This window comes from Protomyctophum parallelum, assembly GCF_964188405.1.
Source record: "Protomyctophum parallelum genome assembly, chromosome: 18".
In the NCBI taxonomy this organism is placed as follows: Eukaryota; Metazoa; Chordata; class Actinopteri; order Myctophiformes; family Myctophidae; genus Protomyctophum; species Protomyctophum parallelum.
Window position 1 is genome coordinate 33,648,960 of NC_139716.1, and position 23,894 is coordinate 33,672,853.

General features: G+C 44.2%; 2 protein-coding genes across 2 annotated transcripts; one reads left to right on the forward strand and one right to left on the reverse strand.

Annotated features, from left to right (window-relative positions):
- Positions 1-371: 371 nt before the first annotated feature.
- On the forward strand, positions 372-1,754 carry LOC310876103 (zinc-binding protein A33-like; the record flags this gene model as incomplete). Its single annotated transcript, XM_083789549.1, has 1 exon — positions 372-1,754. The coding sequence occupies one exon, from the start codon at positions 372-374 to the stop codon at positions 1,752-1,754; it is 1,383 nt and encodes a 460-aa protein (XP_083645675.1).
- A 2,243-nt stretch (positions 1,755-3,997) lies between these two features.
- On the reverse strand, positions 3,998-17,755 carry brms1 (BRMS1 transcriptional repressor and anoikis regulator). The gene is made up of 10 exons (XM_083788420.1): positions 17,627-17,755; positions 15,348-15,665; positions 14,269-14,359; positions 12,441-12,568; positions 11,187-11,266; positions 10,939-11,026; positions 7,967-8,059; positions 7,199-7,263; positions 5,619-5,658; positions 3,998-4,184 (listed from the first exon to the last, which is right to left on the reverse strand). The coding sequence occupies exons 2-10, from the start codon at positions 15,661-15,663 to the stop codon at positions 4,177-4,179; spliced, it is 909 nt and encodes a 302-aa protein (XP_083644546.1). The 5' UTR covers positions 15,664-15,665; positions 17,627-17,755; the 3' UTR covers positions 3,998-4,176.
- Positions 17,756-23,894: the final 6,139 nt, after the last annotated feature.

The following is a 23,894-nucleotide window of genomic DNA, read 5'->3' on the forward strand; positions in this document are numbered from 1 at the left end:
ATCCCTAAATACTTTGTCTTGTAGTGAAAATAGCCAATCTTCAAGCTCACAGCACGCCACGATTTGACGCGCTGTGAGCTTGTAGATTGTCTATTTTTATTACATTTTAGGCAGAAATGTTTGAATGTTTGCCTATAATAGCATACCGGTATTATCCAAAATGGGGATGCCGCTGAAAATAAGGAAGTTGAAAGTGGTTAAGAATTAAACCATGTTCTTTGTTCAATCCCCCTTCTCTTCCAGGGATCAACATGGAGGCTACAGACATTATCAGACAGAACAAGACAAAACTTCAACACGTTCTAATGTCACAAATTAACTTCGTTGTCCAGTGTGTGCACGAAGAAAAGCTACTGGCAAAGTCTGAATACATGAAACTGAAAAGCATCTCTCTGCCGTCCAAGGCAGCCACAGACCTCGTGGACAAGATGGTTTCCAAGGGCGAAACAACGTGCAGGTCTTTCCTGCTTTTGCTACGAGACACCAAACTAACCGACGTCTGTCCTGGCCTGAAGGCAATGACGTGGTGCAATCCTCCATCCACACCTTCAACCCGCCCTAGCACACGGTCGTCTGAGGAGGATGTCGAGCTGTCGAGTTGTGAACACGTAGAGGAGCATCGACTGTTCTGTGAGGACGAACAGAGAGTCGTGTGTCGTATCTGTGACTCCTCTCACCATCCTGGTCACAAGCTGGTTCCGGTAAAACAAGCGGTCAACAACCTGAAGGACCAACTGGAGTCTGACCTCAGGACTCTAAAGGACAAGATGAACAAATACGAACAGTTTAAGAACAGATACACTACGGAAGTGGTTGAACACAACACGAAGCAGGTTTTGGCAACAGAGAAGCAAATCAGAGCCGAGTATAAAAAACTCCACCAGTTCCTGACGGAGGAAGAGGAGGCCAGACTGGAGGCTCTGAGGGAGGAAGAGAAGCAGAGGGCAGAGATAATTCAGGTTGTTGAGGAGCAGATCTCCTCTCTCTCCTTTTCAATCTCTGCCGTAGAACAAGAGCTGCAGGAACACAGCGTGTCATTTCTCAGCGGTTATGAAAACACTCGGAGCAGAACCAGAGTCCTTTGTACGCTGTCGGATCCACAGGATTCAGGGACTGAAGGAGCTCTGATAGACGAGGCCAAACACCTGGGAAACCTGACCTTCAACGTCTGGGAGAAGATGAAGGAGAGGGTCAAGTTCACTCCTGTCATTCTGGACCCAAACACGGCGTACGCGTATCTCTGTCTGTCCGAAGACCTGACCAGTGTGAGGAACACAGACAGAATGCAGCAGCGTCCTGACAACCCAGAGAGGTTCACTAATGGCGCTGACGTCCTGGGTTCAGAGGGTTACAGGTCAGGGACTCACAGCTGGGACGTCGAGGTCGGAGACCATCCTTGCTGGAATTTAGGTTTGGCTAAAGAATCCGTTGAAAGGAAGAACAATTCATACTCCTCGCCGGAATATGGAATCTGGTGTTTATGTCAAAAGGCTGGTCGCTACAGTAACGGGTGTAGTGACACCATCCCACTGCAGAGGAATCCCCGGAGGATCAGAGTCCAGCTGGACTATGACGAGGGGGAGGTGTCCTTCTACGACCCTGAAGACATGACTCACATCTACACTCATAAAGACACTTTCACTGATACACTCTACCCATATTTCTCTGTTGGAGAGGCTGGTGATGCTGAAACCACCGATATAAAATTATGTCCAGTACCAGTGATGGAAGTAATGCTCAGGTCTTTTACCTAAGTAGGAGTACCAGTAAGCCGCCCTGAGGGCGAGTCTGGGCGAGAGCTGTTGCTTGGGATCAACTTTGACAAAAGAATGCATGGTTCATGGCCATATAGCGTGTCTTGAGTGTAGAGGGTTTGATGATGTCAGCCTAGCACTTTACCCTTCTTATATTTATATGTTCACTGTGTTGTTTTTATACTGTGCTGAATAAATAAATACAAAATCTAAGGGCCTCCATGATGTCACGAGATGTCACGAGGCGTGACCATATATGGAGACCTGATGTCACAGGGTGTGACCATATATGGAGACGTGATGTCACGAGGCGTGACCATATATGGAGACGTGGTGTCACAAGGTGTGACCATAATATGGAGACGTGGGTGACCGATGGACGGATGGACGGACGGACGGGTGATGCAGGATTTCGTATGTAAATATTCACAAATGCGACCATTTACTATGAAGTGTAGAATACTGTTACGGGTAAAAGTGCTGATTCTTAAGGCAGCTCTAGACAGCACAGACGGTCGGCTGTCGGCCAGTTTGAAAGTGTCCGGAGCTTGCCTGAGGAAACTGTGAAAAACCAGTTTCACCACTTGAGCCGTATTACATCAGCTATAATCATGAAAGCAAGCCCATAAGCAATGTGAATTTAATTTATTTTTGAGGCTTTTAGGCTTCATAAACAAAACTTGCACAGGGCTAATTGAGGCACTATTCATCTCTGCTGTGGACTATGGGGACAAATATATACAGAAACGCATTAGCTACCACACTTAAAAGTTTGGACTCAGTTTATCATTCTGCCCTCAGATTTATAACAGGCGACAGCTATAACACCCATCACTGCATACTGTACAATAAGGTTGGTTGGCCCTCCCTTGCGACTATAGGAGAGACAATCATTGGTTTTTATTTATCTATAAAGCTCTAATTGGGAGTTCACCTTCTTATTTAAACTCCCTTTTACAATGGAAAACTATTTCGTATCAGACATACACAATCTCAAGATTATTAGTTGCTTGAGACCTCACATTCCTCCACTAAGTCTGGAAAATCTGCTTTTCAAGTGCTCTGCCCCGCACACTTGGCACACATGTGACCTTACAGACTTCACTCAAGTACAGCTGCTCTCTTTCTTCTCTTGGTCGCTCTCTATTGTACCCGTTTTAATAGATGTTGATTCACTATGTGATGAAATGTTCCTTTATTAATTTATTCTATTAATCTATGTTTTTTTCTTCCAGAGGTGAAATGTCCCTTTTTAGTCCAGTAATAATGTAATTTGACCTCAAACTAATTGCAACAAAAACAAACTCAGCTGATTTTGTATCTTACATATGTCCTGAATAACATACAAAAAGTCCCCTGAAATTGTCTGAGGGGAAAGGGTTGAAAATGACCTGTACAGTATGGCCACCATAGACATCCAATATAAGGCAAATAATTTCAAGATTTCCTTTTGCTTTAAGTAGCATGTGACATGTCAAACTAGGGTGTTTTCACGATGCTGAGTCCATTCCAAGCATTAGTTTTGCATAAAAACAGTCCTTGGGCTAATACCGGCCATAGCCACTTGCCCAAATGTGCTGACCTCATCACATTTGTGATGACGGCTATGACCGTTATTAGCCCAAGGAGTGTTTTTATGCAAAACTAATGCTTGGAATGGACTCAGCATCGTGAAAACACCCTAGTTTGACATGTCACATGCTACTTAAAGCAAAAGGACATTTTGAAATTATTTGCCTTATATTGGATGTCTATGGTGGCCATACTGTACAGGTCATTTTCAACACTTTCCCCTCAGACAATTTCAGGGGACTTTTTGTATGTTATTCAGGACATATGTAAGATACAAAATCAGCTGAGTTTGTTTTTGTTGCAATTAGTTGGAGGTTGACCCCTTTTTTCCCATATAATGCCTGTACTATTTAGAGAGGTTGATAATGACGTGCACATACGTGCAACAGCACAGACACAACACAACTCAGGGCCGGTCTCATAAAATATTTCAAACTTTAATCATTATAAACTGTTATATATATATATAAATACCTGGTCGTCTTATCAATAAGAACATTTTTCTTTAAATAGCCAAATAAAAATAACACGTAAAACCAAGCTGCAAGATGGTATATTAAAGGGATACTCTGCCGTTTAAAAAAAGTTCCATTAAAAAGAAAGAAAGAAAAACGTGTTAATCAATGGAATGAAGACAGGTGTTTCAGAGTAAAGGTGTGAAATGGAGACAGACAGGTGTGTCAGAATACAGGTGTGAATGCAGACAGACAGGTGTGTCAGAATACAGGTGTGAATGCAGACAGACAGGTGTGTCAGAGTAGGGTGTGAATGCAGACAGACAGGTGTGTCAGAGTAAAGCAGGATTTTGGTTGGATGTGTTGACATCTTCCTCTGAGACACACCCCCACCATCACCGCTCTGAGAGAGAGAGAGAGAGAGCCATGATTTGTCAGGAGCCTTTTACTTTACTTTATTTGTTAATTTGGACAGGACAATGCATATTAATGGACGTCACATGGACGTAAATACACCGGATATAGCACAGTTGCTCATTTTCATCCGCAGTCCTCACAGGAAACACAAAACAGACGGTCAAACAGTGGAATACATTTACATAACATTACATAGGGAACACAGCATAAGGAAATACACCTAAAATAATCATAAATGGTTGCAGCTTTGGTTTTCAAGCAACCATTTTTTCAGATTGTATTTAAAAGAGGGAAATGTAGCACAATCCCTTATACGCAGAGGAAGGCCATTCCATGCTACACAAGCCGGTACTGAGAGGACATTTTGGCCGAATGTTGTTTGCCGGTGCGGCACTTCGCAGTCTCCTCGAGTGGTGGCTCTGGTACCGATTCCTTTATCGGGCTTTCGTTTAATGAATTCACTTAGGGGGGGGCGGGCACAGACCATGTAGGGTCTTTCTTGTATATGACCCCAACCTGTTTGAAAATGTTAAAGTTATCAAAGCTAAAACAATGGAGTCTCCGGAGGATGTTACAATGATGATATGAGCGGGGCTTCCTGTCAAACGCTTTGAGCACACTCTTGTAGAGCTGTTCTATGGGTTTGAGAGTAGTCACGCCTGTGCAAGACCAGTTTGTGAAACAGTGTTCATTTCAATGTGTAATAGGATCATACAGTGAAGATACGATCTGGCCGCTCCAATGTCAGGAATGGTCTAACTTGTTTAACCTTTAAAATGTTTTTTAAAGGTTAGGGTTGAGTCTAATATGACCCAGAAACACACCTGAGGACTCCAACACAACTGGTCGAGTTGGCTGTGTCCGAGGCTTAAAGGTCTTTAAATAAATACTTTCCGAAACGCCTATGGGGAATTCTCTTCCGGGCCATGAAAGGTGACGGGACTGTGATGCTCTATTGAGCTCAAACATACATCAAATTCATACGTGAACGGCATTCATACGGCATTCCTGTGGAATGACCTTCCAAAAGACATAAAGGTTCCCCATACGGCATTCATACGGCATTCCACTGGTGCCGCCAAAATGTGGAATGACCTTCCAAAAGACATAAACGTTGCCCACTTGTTTTTGCTTGTTTTTAATATTGCGTGTGTTGGTAAGAGTTATTTTTTAATTGTATTGTATATACTGGTATGTATTATATATTTGAATTGAGCACAATTAATGGGCCAAAGATGGGAAACAAGCCCCCTGATGTTAGAGATGGACATAAAAACATGAAGCCATGGCAGGCAGGCACGCACGCACAGGCGCGCACACACACACACACACACACACACACACACACACACACACACACACACACACACACACACACACACACACACACACACACACACACACACAAAAGTACACTCACTTTCTGCTTTCTTCTTTAGTGGTACCAGTGCTGCTTTCGCCTGGAAAAAACCCCCAAAAGAAAACACAGTGAAAACATGTAATAGGTTAACTAGAACGGCACTCTGTCGAGTACCTACTTGCGTGTTGCACACAAGGTAGGCTACTGGTGCAAGCAGAGCGCGCAAGTACTGTCGACCGCTACAAACTTTCAAATCTCAGCCTCTCTGTAAAACATTGAAATTAATTACGAAAGTAATTACGATATGTTTCAGTATTGGTTGGGTAACAGCAGGTAACGTATGTATGTATACATGTACCGGTATGTAATTTGTAAGTTGAAAGTACTATACTGCGGTCAGCTGGCTTTTTTATATACGTATGCTTGTTTGGCATCAGTATATATTCCTCCCCCAAGCACAGGTGCATACTCACTCACAGAAGGATGTAAGCGAAGGAGGCCAATATTTAAACATGACTATTGGGCTGCAAATTAAATGCAAGGTCAGTGGGGTTTTTCCTGGTGATGACTGATCCTCTGACGCCCCCCTGTGGTTAAAGATTGAATCCATGGCAGTCTCAGAAACCTCACTCCCATCTCTGCTTCTCTCCAGAGCACAGCCTTCACGTCGTAAGCAGTCTGTTAGATTATACGTTTGTTATTAGGAACTCCCTGACGATTCTGAACCAGATTAGAAAGGGTGTCGCTCTGCCTAATGTTAATGTATACACCCCTATCGTCTATCATTTAAACCAGGTATTACAGATGGCGTATTTTCAGATTGGAGGAGGAGGGGTCTGAGCTGCATTGTAGATCTTTACATACTGTAGGCAGTAAACTGGACGCTTTTGCTCAATTGCAGACTAAATATCAGCTTCCTCAAGTACATTTCCGGTACCACCAAATTAGGCACTTTGTGTGAGTGATCATATCCCAGAATTTACAGTCAAACCCAAGGGCCACGGGATCTACTTATGATTTAATTCTCATACATCCAAACTCTAAAACATTTAGTTTCCAGCTTCGTTGCTGCCTTTGGGGCGTCGGTGTACTCTGGTCACCTCAGAGATACGTGGGCTGAGGAGCTGGGCGTTCCAATGTCAGACGCGTTGTGGGAGGAGGGCCTGCCTAGTATTCAGAGCTGCTCTATCAATTCTAGATAATTATATAGATTGATTCAATTTAAAGTACTAGACCGGTGCCCGGCTGTAGAGCACCGAGTCGGTAACGACTGAAGTTGGAGATTGCACGTGCGCACACGCACATGCACACACACAATAGCCGATCTACAAGCTCACAACGCTGTGCTGCAATGCGTTGTGAGCTTGTAGATGGGCTATTTTCAGCATGCAACCAAGTGTAAAATGACTTACGGTATTTTACTTATTCACAGTCTCTGTGGCGCAACCGGTTAGCGCGTTCGGCTGTTAACCGAAAGGTTGGTGGTTCGAGTCCACCCAGGGACGAGGAATATTTTGACAGCTACTGTATGTGTGTCGCTGGCTGGCGTTTAGTTTGTTTGCACAACAAGTGTCACTGTTGCGCAGCCAAACACACACACACACACACACACACACACACACACACACACACACTCTGACCTTCTTTATAGCGGTCCAGTCTTCAAGGATGTCGAGGTCTCTCAACATGTACACAATGAAAGGTCCTGAAAGAACAACACAACACAACAAATATATTTTAACCATTTATGGGCAAAAAACAATGAATATATAATTATATACTATATTTAATACATACCCTTTGTTATGCGGTTTTCAATTTTGTTTTGCAATTACACTTTTCACCAGAATCACGGATGGATTGATTCTACGTCCTTCGAAAGCCTACACGGGTTGTGCAAGGACACACTGTGGTTGTCCAGTAGACACTTTGAGTGGCAGTTCGGGGCAAACGCTCTCGCCAGAACATGATTTACTATTCTCTGCCTATCGGGTCGCAACTCGAAACGGCCCCGAGTCGGCTCGCTCGCTTTAGCTCGCTCGGTGGTGTCTCTCACGCGGCTCAAGTTCACTTGAGACGGCGGGCCTCTGCCGCGGTCTAGTACCCATACATGGGCAGTTGGCGGCCCGTGGGCCACATTCACTTAACCCATTTAGGCCTGACCTCAAAATTTTAAAGAATTCTTCTAAATCCTCCAGTTTTCTGAAATAAATATTTTCACGATTTTTCAAAAATAGCAGACCTACAAGCTCGTATGACCTATGAGCTTGTAGTCTGCAGTTGTTGGGAGGCGAGAGGTGCCTCCACATTGGCCACAGAATCAGGGCCAATTGTCTGAAATGTGCAATATAAATAAAGATTGATTGATTGATTGAGTATTAGTCGACGGAATCAACACTGTTACTAACCTGACACCAGCTGACATCGTTTCCTCCGGTCCGTTCGAGACGCCATGTTCTTCCTCTTGCACTTCTTCCCTTTCAGCTCGTCACTCCACCACTCTGAAAATACAGTGTAGTTTACTGTAGTTTATGGTTTAATCACTCCAACACTCTGAAAGTACAGTGTAGTTTACTGTAGTTTATAGTTTAATCACTCCAACACTCTGAAAATACAGTGTAGTTTACTGTAGTTTATGGTTTAATCACTCCAACACTCTGAAAGTACAGTGTAGTTTACTGTAGTTTATAGTTTAATCACTCCAACACTCTGAAAATACAGTGTAGTTTACTGTAGTTTATGGTTTAATCACTCCACCACTCTGAAAATACAGTGTAGTTTACTGTAGTTTATGGTTTAATCACTCCACCACTCTGAAAATACAGTGTAGTTTACTGTAGTTTATGGTTTAATCACTCCACCACTCTGAAAATACAGTGTAGTTTACTGTCACTCCACCACTCTGAAAATACAGTGTAGTTTACTGTAGTTTATGGTTTAATCACTCCACCACTCTTTTATTAATTGTATTGTATTTTTTTCTGTATCGTTTTAACTTTTTGTCTTGTTAATTGTTTCATTTGTTGTCTATTTGTATGTCTGATTCTTAGGTTACATTTTTCGTTCAATCTCTTATTTTTTCTGTGTAAAATTTGAAAAAGGAAACATCGAGTCAATTCAAAGAAAAGAAAGAGAGCAAAAGGATAATAAAATAGAGCATCGTCATGTTCATCAGGTATTATCCATGTGAACCGTATCTCTCCTGTTGGAGACTATACAATATGCTGACAGTGCCTGAATGCCTGACTGTTGCATCACTGATAGCCCAGTGACCTTATCCTCATTCACAGTCTCTGTGGCGCAACCGGTTAGCGCGTTCGGCTGTTAACCGAAAGGTTGGTGGTTCGAGTCCACCCAGGGACGAGGAATATTTTTGAGTGGTGCAACCACTCTGGCTGGGTCTGTCCCACTGTTGCGCAGCCAAACACAGACACATTAACTGTATATGATGATTTGGGGTGTACAGTAGAGGGCCCACACGGTAACTCTGTTGCATGCTGAAAATAGCCGATCTACAAGCTCACAACACTGTGCTGCAATGCGTTGTGAGCTTGTAGATGGGGTATTTCCAGCATGCAACCAAGTGTAAAATGACTTACGGTATTTTATTTATTCACAGTCTCTGTGGCGCAACCGGTTAGCGCGTTCGGCTGTTAACCGAAAGGTTGGTGGTTCGAGTCCACCCAGGGACGAGGAATATTTTTGAGTGGTGCAACCACTCCTATAGACAGCTACTGTATGTGTGTCGCTGGCTGGCGTTTAGTTTGTTTGCACAACCAAGTGTCACTGTTGCGCAGCCACACACACACACACACACACACACAAACTGTATATATGATGATTTGGGGTGTTACAGTACAGTGACAGTACAGTACAGTAGAGGGCCCAAACGGTAATGATCATAGCTTAGTTTCCATTTAGTTTTCGTCAGTGAAAATAGGGAGTGGACGAACATTTTTCGTCAACTACAATCAACACTGACTCATCAGTGCTTTGGCTTCAACGACGATAAGAGTTGTACACAAAAGTGGCTCAGGAGGTAGCCTCGCATCACCAGGCTTTCCACCTCGGAGGAAAGCCGGTCTGTGTTACTAAATCGCCCGTGTGATTCGGTCGGGAGCGGATGATATGTTACGTCATGTTGTTGTAGTCACTGATTTGCAGTCATCGGGCAAGAAACCACAAAATTAATAAGAACTATCATAAATAATTCCCTCATAATTACTTACTTACGCCTATTACCCCTTCTGGGGCTTAGGCCATCGACAAGAGTTCTCCAAGCATCTCGATCCTGAGCCAACACTTCCAGCTGTCCCCAAGTGTGGCCCATATTCTTTGCATCTGCCTCCAAGTCTCTGCGCCAGGTGTTTCGTGGCCGACCTCTCTTTCTTTTCCCTCATACCCTAACCCAATAAAAATAGAATTTCCCTGTTGGAATAACAAAGGTATAGAGAAGAGATGCTAAATAGTCTCTGGAAAGTACACTCTTTAAAAAAATCTGCTAAACTAACGCCGCATCAAGGATTTTATTGGGTAGGTAGGGGAATTATTTTGGGTAGTTCTTATTCCGGTTGTGGTTTCCTTCCTGATGACTACAAACCAGTGAGTTACCCTGTTTACTAATACTGCAGTCCTTTGGACTACTTGTTTACTAATACTGCAGTCCTTCAGACTGTTTACTAATACTGCAGTCCTTCGGACTACTTGTTTACTAATACTGCAGTCCTTCAGACTGTTTACTAATACTGCAGTCCTTCGGACTACTTGTTTACTAATACTGCAGTCCTTTGGACTACTTGTTTACTAATACTGCAGTCCTTCGGTCTACTTGTTTACTAATACTGCAGTCCTTTGGACTACTTGTTTACTAATACTGCAGTCCTTCAGACTGTTTACTAATACTGCAGTCCTTCGGTCTACTTGTTTACTAATACTGCAGTCCTTTGGGCTTTGGCCTGGGATCCCGACCGGATCATAAACCCCAAAAAGGAATGTTTCCCTGGCTAGGAGGTAAACAACGGGACGGTTTCGGTTTCAATGCCCCAGCCACCCGGCCCGGGGGAGGGAAGCCGGGCGACCCTCAATTACCCTCAAGGTGAATACCTTTTTCCTGGGCTGTGTGTGCTCCAGTTCCTGTTGATTTCATTGGATATCATTGGTCATCTGACCAGTTTCATTGGATCAAATCGACAGGAACTGGAGCACACACAGCCCAGGAAAAAGGTGAATAGAAGACAGTGGTGAGGTCCATTTTTCAACTTTAACTTAAATTCAAGCTTTATTTTTTTACGCTCCTCACAAGCTATGGGATCTGTAATCGTGGTCGCGGTCCCATAGCCCCAGATGGATAGCGTGTGCGTGCGTGCACGTGTGTGCGTACCAGAGGTGATCTGTCTATCTTCCTCCAGTCTTCTGATCTTGTCCAGTAGTTCTGTCTTCATGGCGTCAAACAGTAATGTGCGCTCGCTCTGTAACACACACACACACACACACACACACACACACACACACTCAGGTTGATACGTGTGTTCACGTGTGTGTGTGTGTGTGTGTGTGTGTGTGTGTGTGTGCATGCGTATGTGTGCGTGCATGTGAGTATGCATGTGTGTGTGTGCGTGCGTGTCATACCTCCAGGTGTTGTTGTGCTCCCTGAACTTCACATTCATACTTATGTTTGATGACCTGAAGACACAGCTCTCTGTACACTCCTACACACACACACACACACACACACACACACACACAGATAATAAAAGCATTGTCATGTTCATCAGGTATTATCCGTGTGAACCGTATCTCTCCTGTTGGAATCCTTTTCTTCTATACAATATGCTGACAATGCCTGACTGTTGCATCACTGATAGCCCAGTGACCTTATCCTCATTCACAGTCTCTGTGGCGCAACCGGTTAGCGCGTTCGGCTGTTAACCGAAAGGTTGGTGGTTCGAGTCCACCCAGGGACGAGGAATATTTTTGAGTGGTGCAACCACTCCTATAGACAGCTACTGTATGTGTGTCTCTGGCTGGCTGGCTGGCTGGGTCTGTCCAAGCACGAAAATTGCGTTTGGTTTGTTTGTGTACAGTGAGCCTATGAGTTGAGTATACAATCATAGAGTGCTATGTGGTACGTCTGCATACAATGCTAACTTATACATCTAAGCACTTCAATACGAGGTCTGCTAAGAGGATTTACAACCCCAGAAAGCCTATGGCTTGTTTCCATTGCGGTCCTTCATATTCAATTCATGGAAACTATACCAGTCGACTAGATCAATTCTAAAACCCTAACCACACCAAAGGGTCAAGACAGTTTTAGCGTTGTCCCTGCGGTGTGATATGTCTTGTTGACCCACGTTGACCCTAGTGATTCAACGCATGGAATTCAATGGCCCAAACCACACCAAAGGGTCGAGACGGTTTTAGCATTCATTCCTTGCAACCGTTTGGACCCAAGGAGTTTCATGGTGACCCTTTGGTGTGGTTAGGGCTTTAGTCAGGGACAGGCCCACATACTTTTTTTTTTTTTTTTGCTGTGCCTAACCGCTCCAATGACTGGTCGTGTGTGAGTGTGTATGTCTGTCTGTCTGTCTGAGTACAAACAGCTGCAATACAATAGTGTTGTTGAGCAGCCTGCACGGCTCAGTTCACAGCACAAGCCACAAGGGTGTGCTTTTTATTTTAATTTGAAATATTTTACAGTGTGGCTCCTGTTGGGCGAGCAGTCTACAAGAGGGTCTGTGTGTGTGTGTGTGTGTGTGTGTGTGTGTGTGTGTGTTAGCTACCTGCTAGGTGTGTGCGTAGCATCATGTTTCTCTGCAGAGAGGACAGAGGGTGTGTGTGTGTGTGTGTGTGTGTGTGTGTGTGTGTGTGTGTGTTAGCTACCTGCTAGGTGTGTGCGTAGCGTCATGTTGGTGTCTAAGGAGGACAGAGGGTCGGTGTACTCTCCTGCCTTCCCTGTGAGAACCTCGTCCAGTTTCACCTTCACCTGGCTCACACGCTCCCTGAAGAGCCTGCAAGTAACCAACCAATAAACACCTGCAACTAACCAATCAATAAACCCCATGCAATTAACCAATTAATAAACACTTGCAATTAACCAATCCATAACAACCTGCAAGAAACAAGACCAATGAATTAACCAATCATTAATATCCTGCGAGATAGAGATAGAAATGCTCTTCTCTTATGGGGGTCCTTGGAGTATATTTTCTATAGGGTTTCCCAGAGCCATAGAGTAAGACAGAGTTACGACATTGAGGGGGCAGAAAACAGCCTGGTCACGTGGTTCATGTTCTTGTGCGAGCCCATAGACTCCAATGCATTCCGTAAACTTCCGGTCGTCCCTTTTAAAAGTGACAAACCAATAGATGTCTATGTAGAAGAGCCTGGCCCCATGAAGTGAACGGAGTTGTCGTAACTCTGCCTCTGTCTATGGCTCTGGGGTGTCCGCAGGCTGATGAGTGTCCATTTGGGGGTCCTTTACATGAAAAGGTTTGAGAACCACTGACCTAGGGTAGGTAGGTACCCTCACTAAAAACATGACTCTATACTGCCTCCCCCTAGTCATCTGTGGGCTAAACATTGTATTAATCCACTTAACTCGAGAAGCCTTCGCCCCACCGACTTCAAATTTGACACAAGCGTTCCACACTACCACAGGGAGTGCGGTTGAGTCGGTCGGATACAGTTTTCCAGCGCGCCAGTGTGCTAGTGGACATAATGAGCCTAAGGCCTCTTTTACACAGCGACCATCTCCAGATAAAACGTCAAAGTCCCGTTGCGTTCTCATTTTTTATTGACCCTTTACACGCACACTTCATGAAAACGCTATAATGTCGCTAGGTGGCGGTAACGGGCTGCCAAATAGACCAGTCGCCCACGTTACGTACAAGAAGAAGAGCCAGCTCCCCCTTCACGCAACAGGCAGCACAGAGCATGCAGACAAAGCGTGCCACGGGATGGATATATATTTTATAATACATTAGGCTACATAAACGCTGCTGCTGCCTATCGCAAGGCATTTTATTTACATCATGATTTTACATTCACCATTGCTGATGAGCAGCACTTTGTAGGCGAGGAGGGAGGCTTGTTCATGCATCAATGTAATAAACATATGCGCTGTGAACCAACGTGAGCCATGATGTCATAAGTTTTGTCGGATTCACCGTTTTGCCTGTTTACATGGAGAAGGGATAAAACGGCGTTCTCAAAGATTTCCACTCTGGAAGGTGGTTTCACTTTTTGCGTTTTCACCTCCTGAAAACACCGTTCTCGTGTAAAAGGACATCAGCAAACGATACTTTATTTTGCCGTTTTATATGAACACCATTCTCGTGTAAAGACCACCTAAGTCCCTTCACCTGTAGAATTCCCAGCCTCTGCCTCAGTCAAATGATTGCCATGGCAAACAAAACAAAATATGACTCCTAACATCGTTGAAGTGGGACTGGCTGGGACTCATCTAAAAGACCATCCCTGCATCCCGGGACTCATTACATTGAAAACCTATATACATCACTGCAGATGGTTACAACGGGTGCTATGACAACAGGTATTGCATACTAGGTTTCCAACTTGCATCGTTCCCAAGTAGGCCGGTGGCCGACGGGCACAGGTCTTGTACTAAAATGATTAAACATGTTTGGGGTCATTTTAACGTGTGGGTTGGTCAGTTAATAATGTGTGACATGTCATCCATCCATCTTACTTGTCTTTGAGGTCGTGGAACTGTTTCTCCAGATCCACCATCTCCTCCAGACACTCTCCTCTTCTCCTCTCACAGTCCTCATCATCCATCTCTACAGAGAGAGAGAGAGAGAGAGAGAGAGAGAGAGACAGAGAGAGACAGAGAGAGACAGGGAGAGAGACAGGGAGAGAGACAGAGAGACAGAGAGAGAGATTGCGGTTACAAAATGTATGTTTTGGGTGAATTAAAAAAAGATTGCGGGACACTTTACACAGCGCTTCTTTCACCGACCATTATATCATTATGTGATTAATTCTTGTTTTGACAACAGTGATTTGCTTAACACATTCCCTCCTGTTACACTACATGAGATTGTGAGGCCAGTGCCAGTCAAATGCGCAAAATAGTAAAATACCACATTAGAAGAGACCCTGGGCAACCAGGAAGTGCATTGACAAGATCTGGGGCACAGTTAGTAACTAAAACATTTTGTATTTTTGGGCGAAAACCTGTGGTGTATAAAACGCTCAGAGTGGGTCCACTAGGGAAAGCAGGCTTTCGACCAACTCCACAAAGCCGTCATTGTATTGATTAGTAGCTAAAGTGTTGTGTTTATATTCGCAGAAGTCGAAAGTGCGTACGCAGAAAGTTCGTGTGCAGAAAGTTGCATGCGCAAAGACGTCCTTCTAGAGGCTTATTCACACTCCAACATACAAACTACAACATGAAGTCACTGAGCAGCAGTTATAAGTGACTCACCGCTCACCCAAACACATCTCTCTGTTTTTACTAAAACTACAACATGACATCCTGATCCGCGGTGGTAAGAGACTCACCGCTCACCCAAACACATCTCTCTGTTTTTACTAAAACTACAACATGACATCACTGATCCGCGGTGGTAACGAGACTCACCGCTCACCCAAAGACATCTCTCTGATTTTACTAAAACTACAACATGACATCACTGATCCGCGGTGGTAAGAGACTCACCGCTCACCCAAACACATCTCTCTGATTTCACTAAGCACCGTTTCAGTGGCCACCAATACACCTAAAACTGGAGTATGAATGGACGACCAGAGCTATTAAGCTCTCACCTGAACTCTCCTCCTCCTCCTCTTCATCCTCCTCTTCGTCCTCCTCCTCCTCTTCGCTGTCCTCCAGGTCGCTCTCCTCTCTCTCCTCGGTGCTCTCCTCCTCCAGCATCATCTCCTCCTCCTCCTCCTCCTCTGCTCCTCCTGCAGTGTGCGTGACGTCCTCACGGTGGCGCCGCAGCTCTCCGTTGGTCTTCGCCTCCTCCGTGGTGTTGCGCGTCTCTCTCCCCGACACCTCCTCCTCCTCCTCCTCCTCCTCCTCCATCATCTCCTCCTCCTCCTCCTCCGAGGGCTCTCTGACCGAGGGCTGCACCGGCATGGCTGTTTGGACGCACACACACACACACACACACACACACACACACACACACACACACACACACACACACACACACACACACACAACTAGTTTAGTTTTAGTTCTTTTAGATTTTTGTACATTTGTGTCAGATTTTCTCTTTTTTATTAGTGTTAAATTAGTTTTAGTATTAGTTTTTTTCTGCCCTTTTCAATCATGCACCTGACAAATATGTCAGGTGCAGCTAAGATTGTAAAGGGCCCATACATGGGGAAAGCCTATGCCCAGGTCTCGTGACATCACTATGACATAGCTCATCACTATGACATCATCAGGGATGATAGTAAATCAGGGCTCATATCATAGTAAATGCGACCTGCTGTCGCAATTAAGCCCATATAATGGAGATCCCTGATGTCATCAATATTAGTATATGGATATATGACATTCCATTATGTTGATCCTTCTCCATCCATCCTTACTCTTCGATGTCTCCCTTTTCTTCGATGGTGCAGCCGCACCCGACAGCCGGCGAAAACTAGAGTTCTCAACAGGCCCGAAGATTAGGGCCCAGGTAGGGCCCGGCCTTAATTTTCGGGCCTGTTGAGAACTCTAGTTTCTAGATCACCATATATGGAGCTGACCTGTTCTGACATTATCCATATGTTGATCTGACCTCATCAAACCCTGTACACTCACGACACGCTCGATATATGGCCAGTTCACACGATGAGGTCGCTTCTCGCCCTCAGGCGTCTTACTGGTAATAATACAAAAGCACTACTTGTCTTATACAGTATGTGTTACTTATGTAACAGTTTTCCTATGTTGATGTGAAATTGTAGCCTATATGTATTGATACTACTGTGAAGATGATCCAATAAAACTAAACTAGACAGACAGACAGGTACCTCGTGACCAGACAGACAGACAGACAGACAGACAGACAGACAGACAGACAGAGCCATCCATACGGCTTCCGTGACGTCATTGCAAGACAAGGCGCAAACGAGAGGGCAACGATGGTCTTTATGTACGTCGATCATAAAGCTAGTTTTTGTCGACTTGTCTAAATGTTACAACAGAATAAATGGAATATAAACGTGATATCTATCGCTAATCGACTTGGTCAAGTGCAACATTGAAAAGCGCACGCGCGCGCACACACACACACACACACACACACACACACACACACACACACACACACACACACACACACACGTCTGCCTTGGCTACATTGTTGCACGTTTAACTTTAGTATTATACTAAAGTCCGTCCATTGACGGATGCCATCTCAAATTCAATGTCAGCGCCAGCGCATAAAAGCCTAGCCTCGGTCGGTCCCCGGCTAAAGGCTTACTCAATACTCATCTGCGAAGAGGAAAAAGCCCTGCAGCGTTACTTACAGTAAAGCAGTGGTCTTACTTACAGTAAAGCAGTGGTCCTTGAGGGTTGTCTCCAGATAAATGATCAAAGTTGGTAACCAAATAGACCCTTAAAGATATTTAACTCTGGAGAGCGTTAAATGAAGCCAAATGGTCCATTTGGCTTAATTCTACGCTCTGCAGAGTTAAATTATTGTTAAACATCTGCAATAACTTAATTTACAATAAGTCTACACAATTAGAGCATTAGAAGAATTGTTATTTTGATAAATGTGTGCCTGTTATCTCTCCTATCGTACCGTAACATCAATACAGCATGGAATTGTGGACAAAATCTTATCCAACGACAACAACATATTCTTTAGTTTCGGATCTGAGAGGCTAAATGTCATCAAATGGTGGTCCGTGGCTCAAATGCTGAATAAAGAATGGACCTTGATATGAAAAAGGTTGAAAACCACTGGTGTACAACAACTACAGTACGTAGGATCCATCCACGGATTAACTGAAGAGCCAGGCGTATGGCGTAAACTAAACATAATATTAGTATTTCCTACGGGGAGCTTTACGTAAACAGCGCAACGTCATCCACTCACCTTGATACGAGCGTCCCGCTGGATTTTTAGGATTTTTACGCACAGATTATTAATAATAAATTAAAGTACAGTTAAAGGCGATGTATTCCATAATCATAAAAAAAACTACTTCCTCCTTCTTCACTTCAGTACAGTTCGACTCTTTGCCGGACTCTGTCGAGCAGCCAATCGGTGTTGAGAACCCGACGAACGACGTTGGCCAATGGCAATGCACGATGTGCACTCCGGTGGGTTTTTATCCAATCGTAATCCGAGGCCAGGTTGGGAGGGGGGTGCGGCCAATGGGATCGCTTCTAGAAGGTTAGACGAGTACCCGGGGAAAGCCTGGCTTTCTATTGGCTGCGCACGCACGCACGCACGCACACACACACACACACACACACACACACACACACACACACACACACACACACACACACACACACACACACACACACACACACACACACACACACGCACACACACACACACACGCACACACACACACACACACACACACACACACACACACACACACACACACACACACACACACACGCACACACACGCACACACACGCACACACACACACACACACACACACACACACACACACACACACACACACACACACACACACACACACAAATAGCACAGTTTCCGTATCCGCTCTCGACCCAGACCTCAGCTAGGACCTCAGCAGGCAGCAACCTTAATTGCACCTTGCAAAGAGAATAGATTCCCTATAGGTTTAGGGTTAGCTAGCCAATGATGTAATGCAGTTAGTTATACGACATAATACATTATATGTAATTTAATTGTATTACATCATTGCCTTACGGCTTAACAGTAATTAAAAGTAGCCTACATTATATATGTCATTCTAATTCATGTTAAAAAGGACAGTGTGTTGCAACATTGATTCATCCATTATGTGTCTATATATTGTCCATCCAGACTATAGGCCTACTGAATAACAAGATAATTATGAACTGTGTATAGCCTAATGATGTGATCCTTGTCACTCAGTCACTATTCAGGTTTTTACTCTGACCTGTAACTTTATAATCATATACCTTGTAATATAGTCTATGGTCTACACTCTACACTTTAATTATTACTGTAAGATTTTTTTTTTTGTGAAATTGTGCAGATCTACACGATGAGTTTGAAATGGAGATTTTATGGCTGGAGATCCAGCCATAAATGTTTTATGGCTGGATTTTGATCATTACTAGCAATTATGTTGTATTATTCAGTAAAATGTGGACATTAATCTGTATGTATAATGTATGTATACAGTCAACACAAATCCATACAATAGTCTCCTAAATAAGATCCCAAGTAAATACAGAAGTCTCATTGTTTTTGTTTTTCCTTTTCGCATATTTTTATTAAAGTTGCATAAAAGTGTAACAAAATTGGGCAAAAACAAGACCTTGTTTGATATTGCTACATTTGAATGTTGGTTTGTTTTGAATCATCGTCCTACAACATGGTCAGTACTCCACCAATCAGCATGATTTAGCCTCAAAGATAGTAACCACTATATAGCCTACTTTCCTTTTTGTTTTTCTACTTTTTTTTTTTTCTTTTTGCAATTTCCCCCAACAGTAAAAAAAAAAAAAAAGACTTCTCAACAACAGTCTAAGAAAGGTATTAAATCCAAAGCTGGATTTTAAGAAGAAAAAAAATCCATTCAAATTCGATTATCGATTGAGCTTGTCTGGCGCGATTCAATGCCCAAGACACCCAGACACACCCCCACAGGCAAAACCAATCGCTGGGTGATTCTCTGGATGGATTTTAATAAAACATTTTGTCAACTATGTTGAATATTAAAGTCATGGCCACGATAAAAAACAACTTCATTCAAATGAGCCTAACAGTATATTGTATTAAACACTCACTCACTTCTAGAAAAGAATGAGAAAGAAAAAAAAAAATTCCTTTCAAACCACTTCTTCCAAAATGTCTGAATTTGTTCTTTTTTTCCAATACATTTTCAAAACTGCTGCCACCAGGATTTTCAATTTCATACGTAAAAGAAGAAAAAAAAAAGTCTAGTCTTTAAAATCTTTCTAAAATTCTGACAACAGGATTGAATGAATTAAAAAAAAACGTATTTCAAAAATAGCCCTAAAAATAGCAAGACGCGATGGTCGTGAGCTCGACTCGTGAGATGATCGGCTATTTGGGCTATTTATGAACACACACACACATATATATATACATATATATATATATGTAGGGCTTAAGTGGTTTAGAAAGAAAAAGGAGCAAAAGAAGAGGAAAGGTTCTTAAGGTATTCCAACCTCCGCCATTATGATGTACGTTCGGGAATCGAACGTGCAGCTGTTAGCTGTGGTGGCGCTATACCTTGTTGCTTGTATGTTGTTTTGTTGGTTGGTTTGTTTGTTTCCTTTCAAAATGAATGCCTCCTATTTTATTTTATTTGGTTTACATAAACATAAATAACACCTAAGGCAACAGCTGATTTGCTTACAAAAAAGGGAGAGAGAGAGGAAGGAAGTCGAAGGAGAACTAGAAGAAGGGATGGATGGAGGGATGGATGTGTGGGTGGGTGTGTGGATGGATATGGATGAGAAGAGAATGGAGGATTGCCGGTACAGACATAACAGATCGGTAATAGGATAGTCGGTGCGCGACAACGCCATACGACAAAGTAGAAACATCAGGCTTTGAGATGGCAAGGTCGACGCAAGACAGAAATAGGTCAGTTCGGGGTGTGTGCAAGTGTGCATGTTTTGGGTGAAGAGAGACTGAGAGGGAGACCTTCATCGAGGTCTGTTGTCGCCGCAGGTGTATTGTGATCGGCCAAATCAGGGATCAACGCATTTTCTTAATATACACCTGGCACAGCCACATGTCCCATTGGCCGACAGTCCCCCCCCCCCACCCCATGCGATTTGATTGGCTCACAACCAGGAACAGATGGCTTCTTCTTGGGAGACGATTGGGCCGCTGTGGCGTGGCGGGACAACGTGCGAGACACCCTCGCGTGTGACAGCCCAAACCCCCCTTCCAAATAGGGTGTGCATTCCTTTCTGTCGGTCAGCGTTTTTCACTGCGTGATGGTATGTGTAAGGTTTTAACGAGAGCGACCGGTTGGGCCCTACCTTCCGCATTGCAATGTGGGAGATGAGACAAGTCCACGAATATATAAAGCGGTACCAACGGTCACCACGGCATACATTCAGACACCAACACGAAATGGCACTACCAACTATACGAGTGATTTGGGACACAGCCAGAGACAAGACATGGCGATTGTGCTGGCAGTGGCCACCCAAACGCAAAAAGTGGCGTTCTTGATTGTGTTTCGCGCACGCATGGGGCCCTTTGATTTGGTGTAGCACCACGGCCAAGGACGTCAGGCCCAAAAAGACACCACACATTCCAGGGCTGGTGATAAGGGACAACCTCCATGGCTTGCATGCATACATGCATGCGCGTGCACGTGTTTTTGTGTGTGGGATAATGGCACCCCGAACTGACCTTTCGCACGTGCACACACACACACACACACACACACACACACACACGACAGACGAGAGAGAGAGAAGAGTGAGAGTATGACGGAAAACAAGGCAGCTTTGTTTCTGGGTCCAACATTGTTTTTGTCTGCAAACAAAATAAAAGTACCGGCCCTATACGGAATCTACACTACTACCCCCACCCCCCCTCACAATGTTTTTTTACGAGAGGATAAAACAACTCTGCCTCAAAACTGTACCACGTTTCGAAGGAATCGCCAAAAATAGCCGATCTACAAGCTCACAGCGCAACGATTTGATTGGCTATTTCCGGGTGCAACGACAACCATACGCGCAGATATAAAAAGAAATCCGACGTAGCCCAACTGTCTACGTTGTCATTTCAAATGACCTTTGACCTCAAAATGGAGGAGAATCTAGGGGGTTCCGGTTCCTCCCTCGTTGGGCGAAATAAGAGGTAACAAATAACGCGTCCACATACCACAAGATTTGTAACAGACAGTCTCCAGCGCCGACAAATACAGACAGTTTGCAGGTGATTCTCAGAGAAGGGAAAGAAGAAACAGGGTGGCGTATCCCCCAGTGCACTGCATACGTTTGTTAAAGCCCAAACCACAGCATAGGGTCAGGTCGGGACGAGGCGGTTATTAAGGTCAAACACACAAAATGCAACTCATTGAGTTGCATTGGTGTGGTTGACCTTAAAATGGTGTTGTCCCAAGGAGTCCCTATGTGGTTCGAGCTTTAGACATACTAACAGTCCGACAGGCATTAGTCCGACAAACCGTCGCTCCCGTGGCAGGTTCAAACTAACCCATGGGGTTAGCTTTAGGGTTGGGTTTGGGGTAGGGTGTTGGACTGTTAGTACGTCGGACCAAACACACCCCCGTCCCTCTCTCAACCCACCACTCGAAAAAGTGTCAGGTCACTCAATGACCCCGGCCTAAAAGACCCCCCCCCCCCCCCCCCCCCCCCCCCCAACAAAAAAGGGATGCACCGATATGGTAACTCCGGGGCCGAACGACAAAAAGAAGGCCTATTGTTGTTCATAATAATCTTCGTTATTAAACATTAACAGTGTACAGCTTGGTAGGTTGTTGCATGTTACACTACACACCAAACAAACAAAACAAACAAAAAACACAAGAACACATAAAACACCGGCCACTGGCCATGGGTGAATGTCAACTCATTGGCGGTCAAAGGCAAAAGCATTGTCCGATACCCCGATATACAGGCCAATATATATAGATATGGGTGCATCCCCGAGACAAAAAACTGAATAATATTCATACTTTAGTTTAAACATAGTCGGTAGCTGCTTGCATCATTTACATTTCAACAAATCTCAGTGGTTGAGAAGTAAGCCGCTTAGATCCGATTGGCTGCTCTTGCGGTCATACTTCGTCCTCCCTCTCCTCCTCTTCTTCGGTCGTTGACGCTTCGCCTCTCTCCTTGACAGTTTCTCTCCTTTCAACTCTTTCCTTTCGCCTTGAACTCTCGGGCGTCACAGGAAGGTAGCAGTCAAGGAATCGAGGGACATAGGCGGCAAGGAAGGAGGGAAGGAAGGAGTGTGAATGAAAGGTGGAATAAAAAGAAAAGTAGAGAGAGAGAGACAGAGAGAGGCACTGGTCCTGGCTGGTCGCCCGGTGAATGTCTTTTCATTTTGCTCTCTTTGCCGTTTGCTTGTCGTTCGCCGTGTGTGTGTGTGTGTGTGTGTGTGTGTGTGTGTGTGTGTGTGTGTGTGTTTGCGTGCGTACGTGTGTGTGTGTGTTTGCGTGCGTACGTGTGTGTGTGTGTGTGTGTGTGTCGCCCACGTGTTTCCATTGTGAGAGTCCATTCATGGCTCTAATCGGGAGTCGGTCTACTCTAAAGCATTCAGACGCTCTGTGATCCGATTGGACTGCTAATTAGCCCCCGGGACAACGTTAACCACTTAAACCCCATGTTCATTTTCAGAGTCTCTGAGACTGTTCTTTGACGGTGTTTAGAGTCTACGCCAAATCGCATCGGCAAAAATTAAGTCGATCTAGTAGAGTAGCCATACTTGTAAAGTCGGCTATTTCTGTCTGGAATATGGACGCTGGGGTTCAAGTGGTCCATGTCAGACTCCGTAGTAGGACAGCGTCAGAACAGATCTACAAGCTAATAAACGAGTCACACACACACATAAGTCTGTGAGATCAGGGATGTCCGCACCGATACGTTTTTCCATTATTAAACACGGTTTTAAAAAAAAACTAAAAAAAACTTCCATTTCAGGAATAATCTCTTTTAAGGTGTAATGTTTCGTAGATGTAGGAAAATGATATGCGTTTGAAATCATTCAGAGAAAAAGAAAATGGGATCAGCGAAGCACAAAGGATTCTGGGAAAGCAGCGATAGATAGATAGCCCCGTCAACTGTCTAGACGGGGTCGTGTAGTGGTAAAACTGTTCAAAAACGGTTTAAGATTTTCAAACATTTTCTAAAATAGAGGTGAAAAACCCACCAATCTACAAGCTCACAGTACTCAGTGCAGCTGTGAGCTTGTGATCGACCGTATAAAACACGTTTACGTGGTTACCGAGCGAACAGCGACAGGTATCAGACCGATTCAAACCCCCGGGTCAACGGCCCGGGGACACAGGAACACTAACCACACAAAAAATAATAATAATAATAATCTGCCCGACAACACAGAAAATGCCTGGCATACTGGCGCAGTACTTTCTGTCACCGCTAGGTGGCAGACAAATGGTTAACGAAGAACCGAGGAACTTCAGAACTTT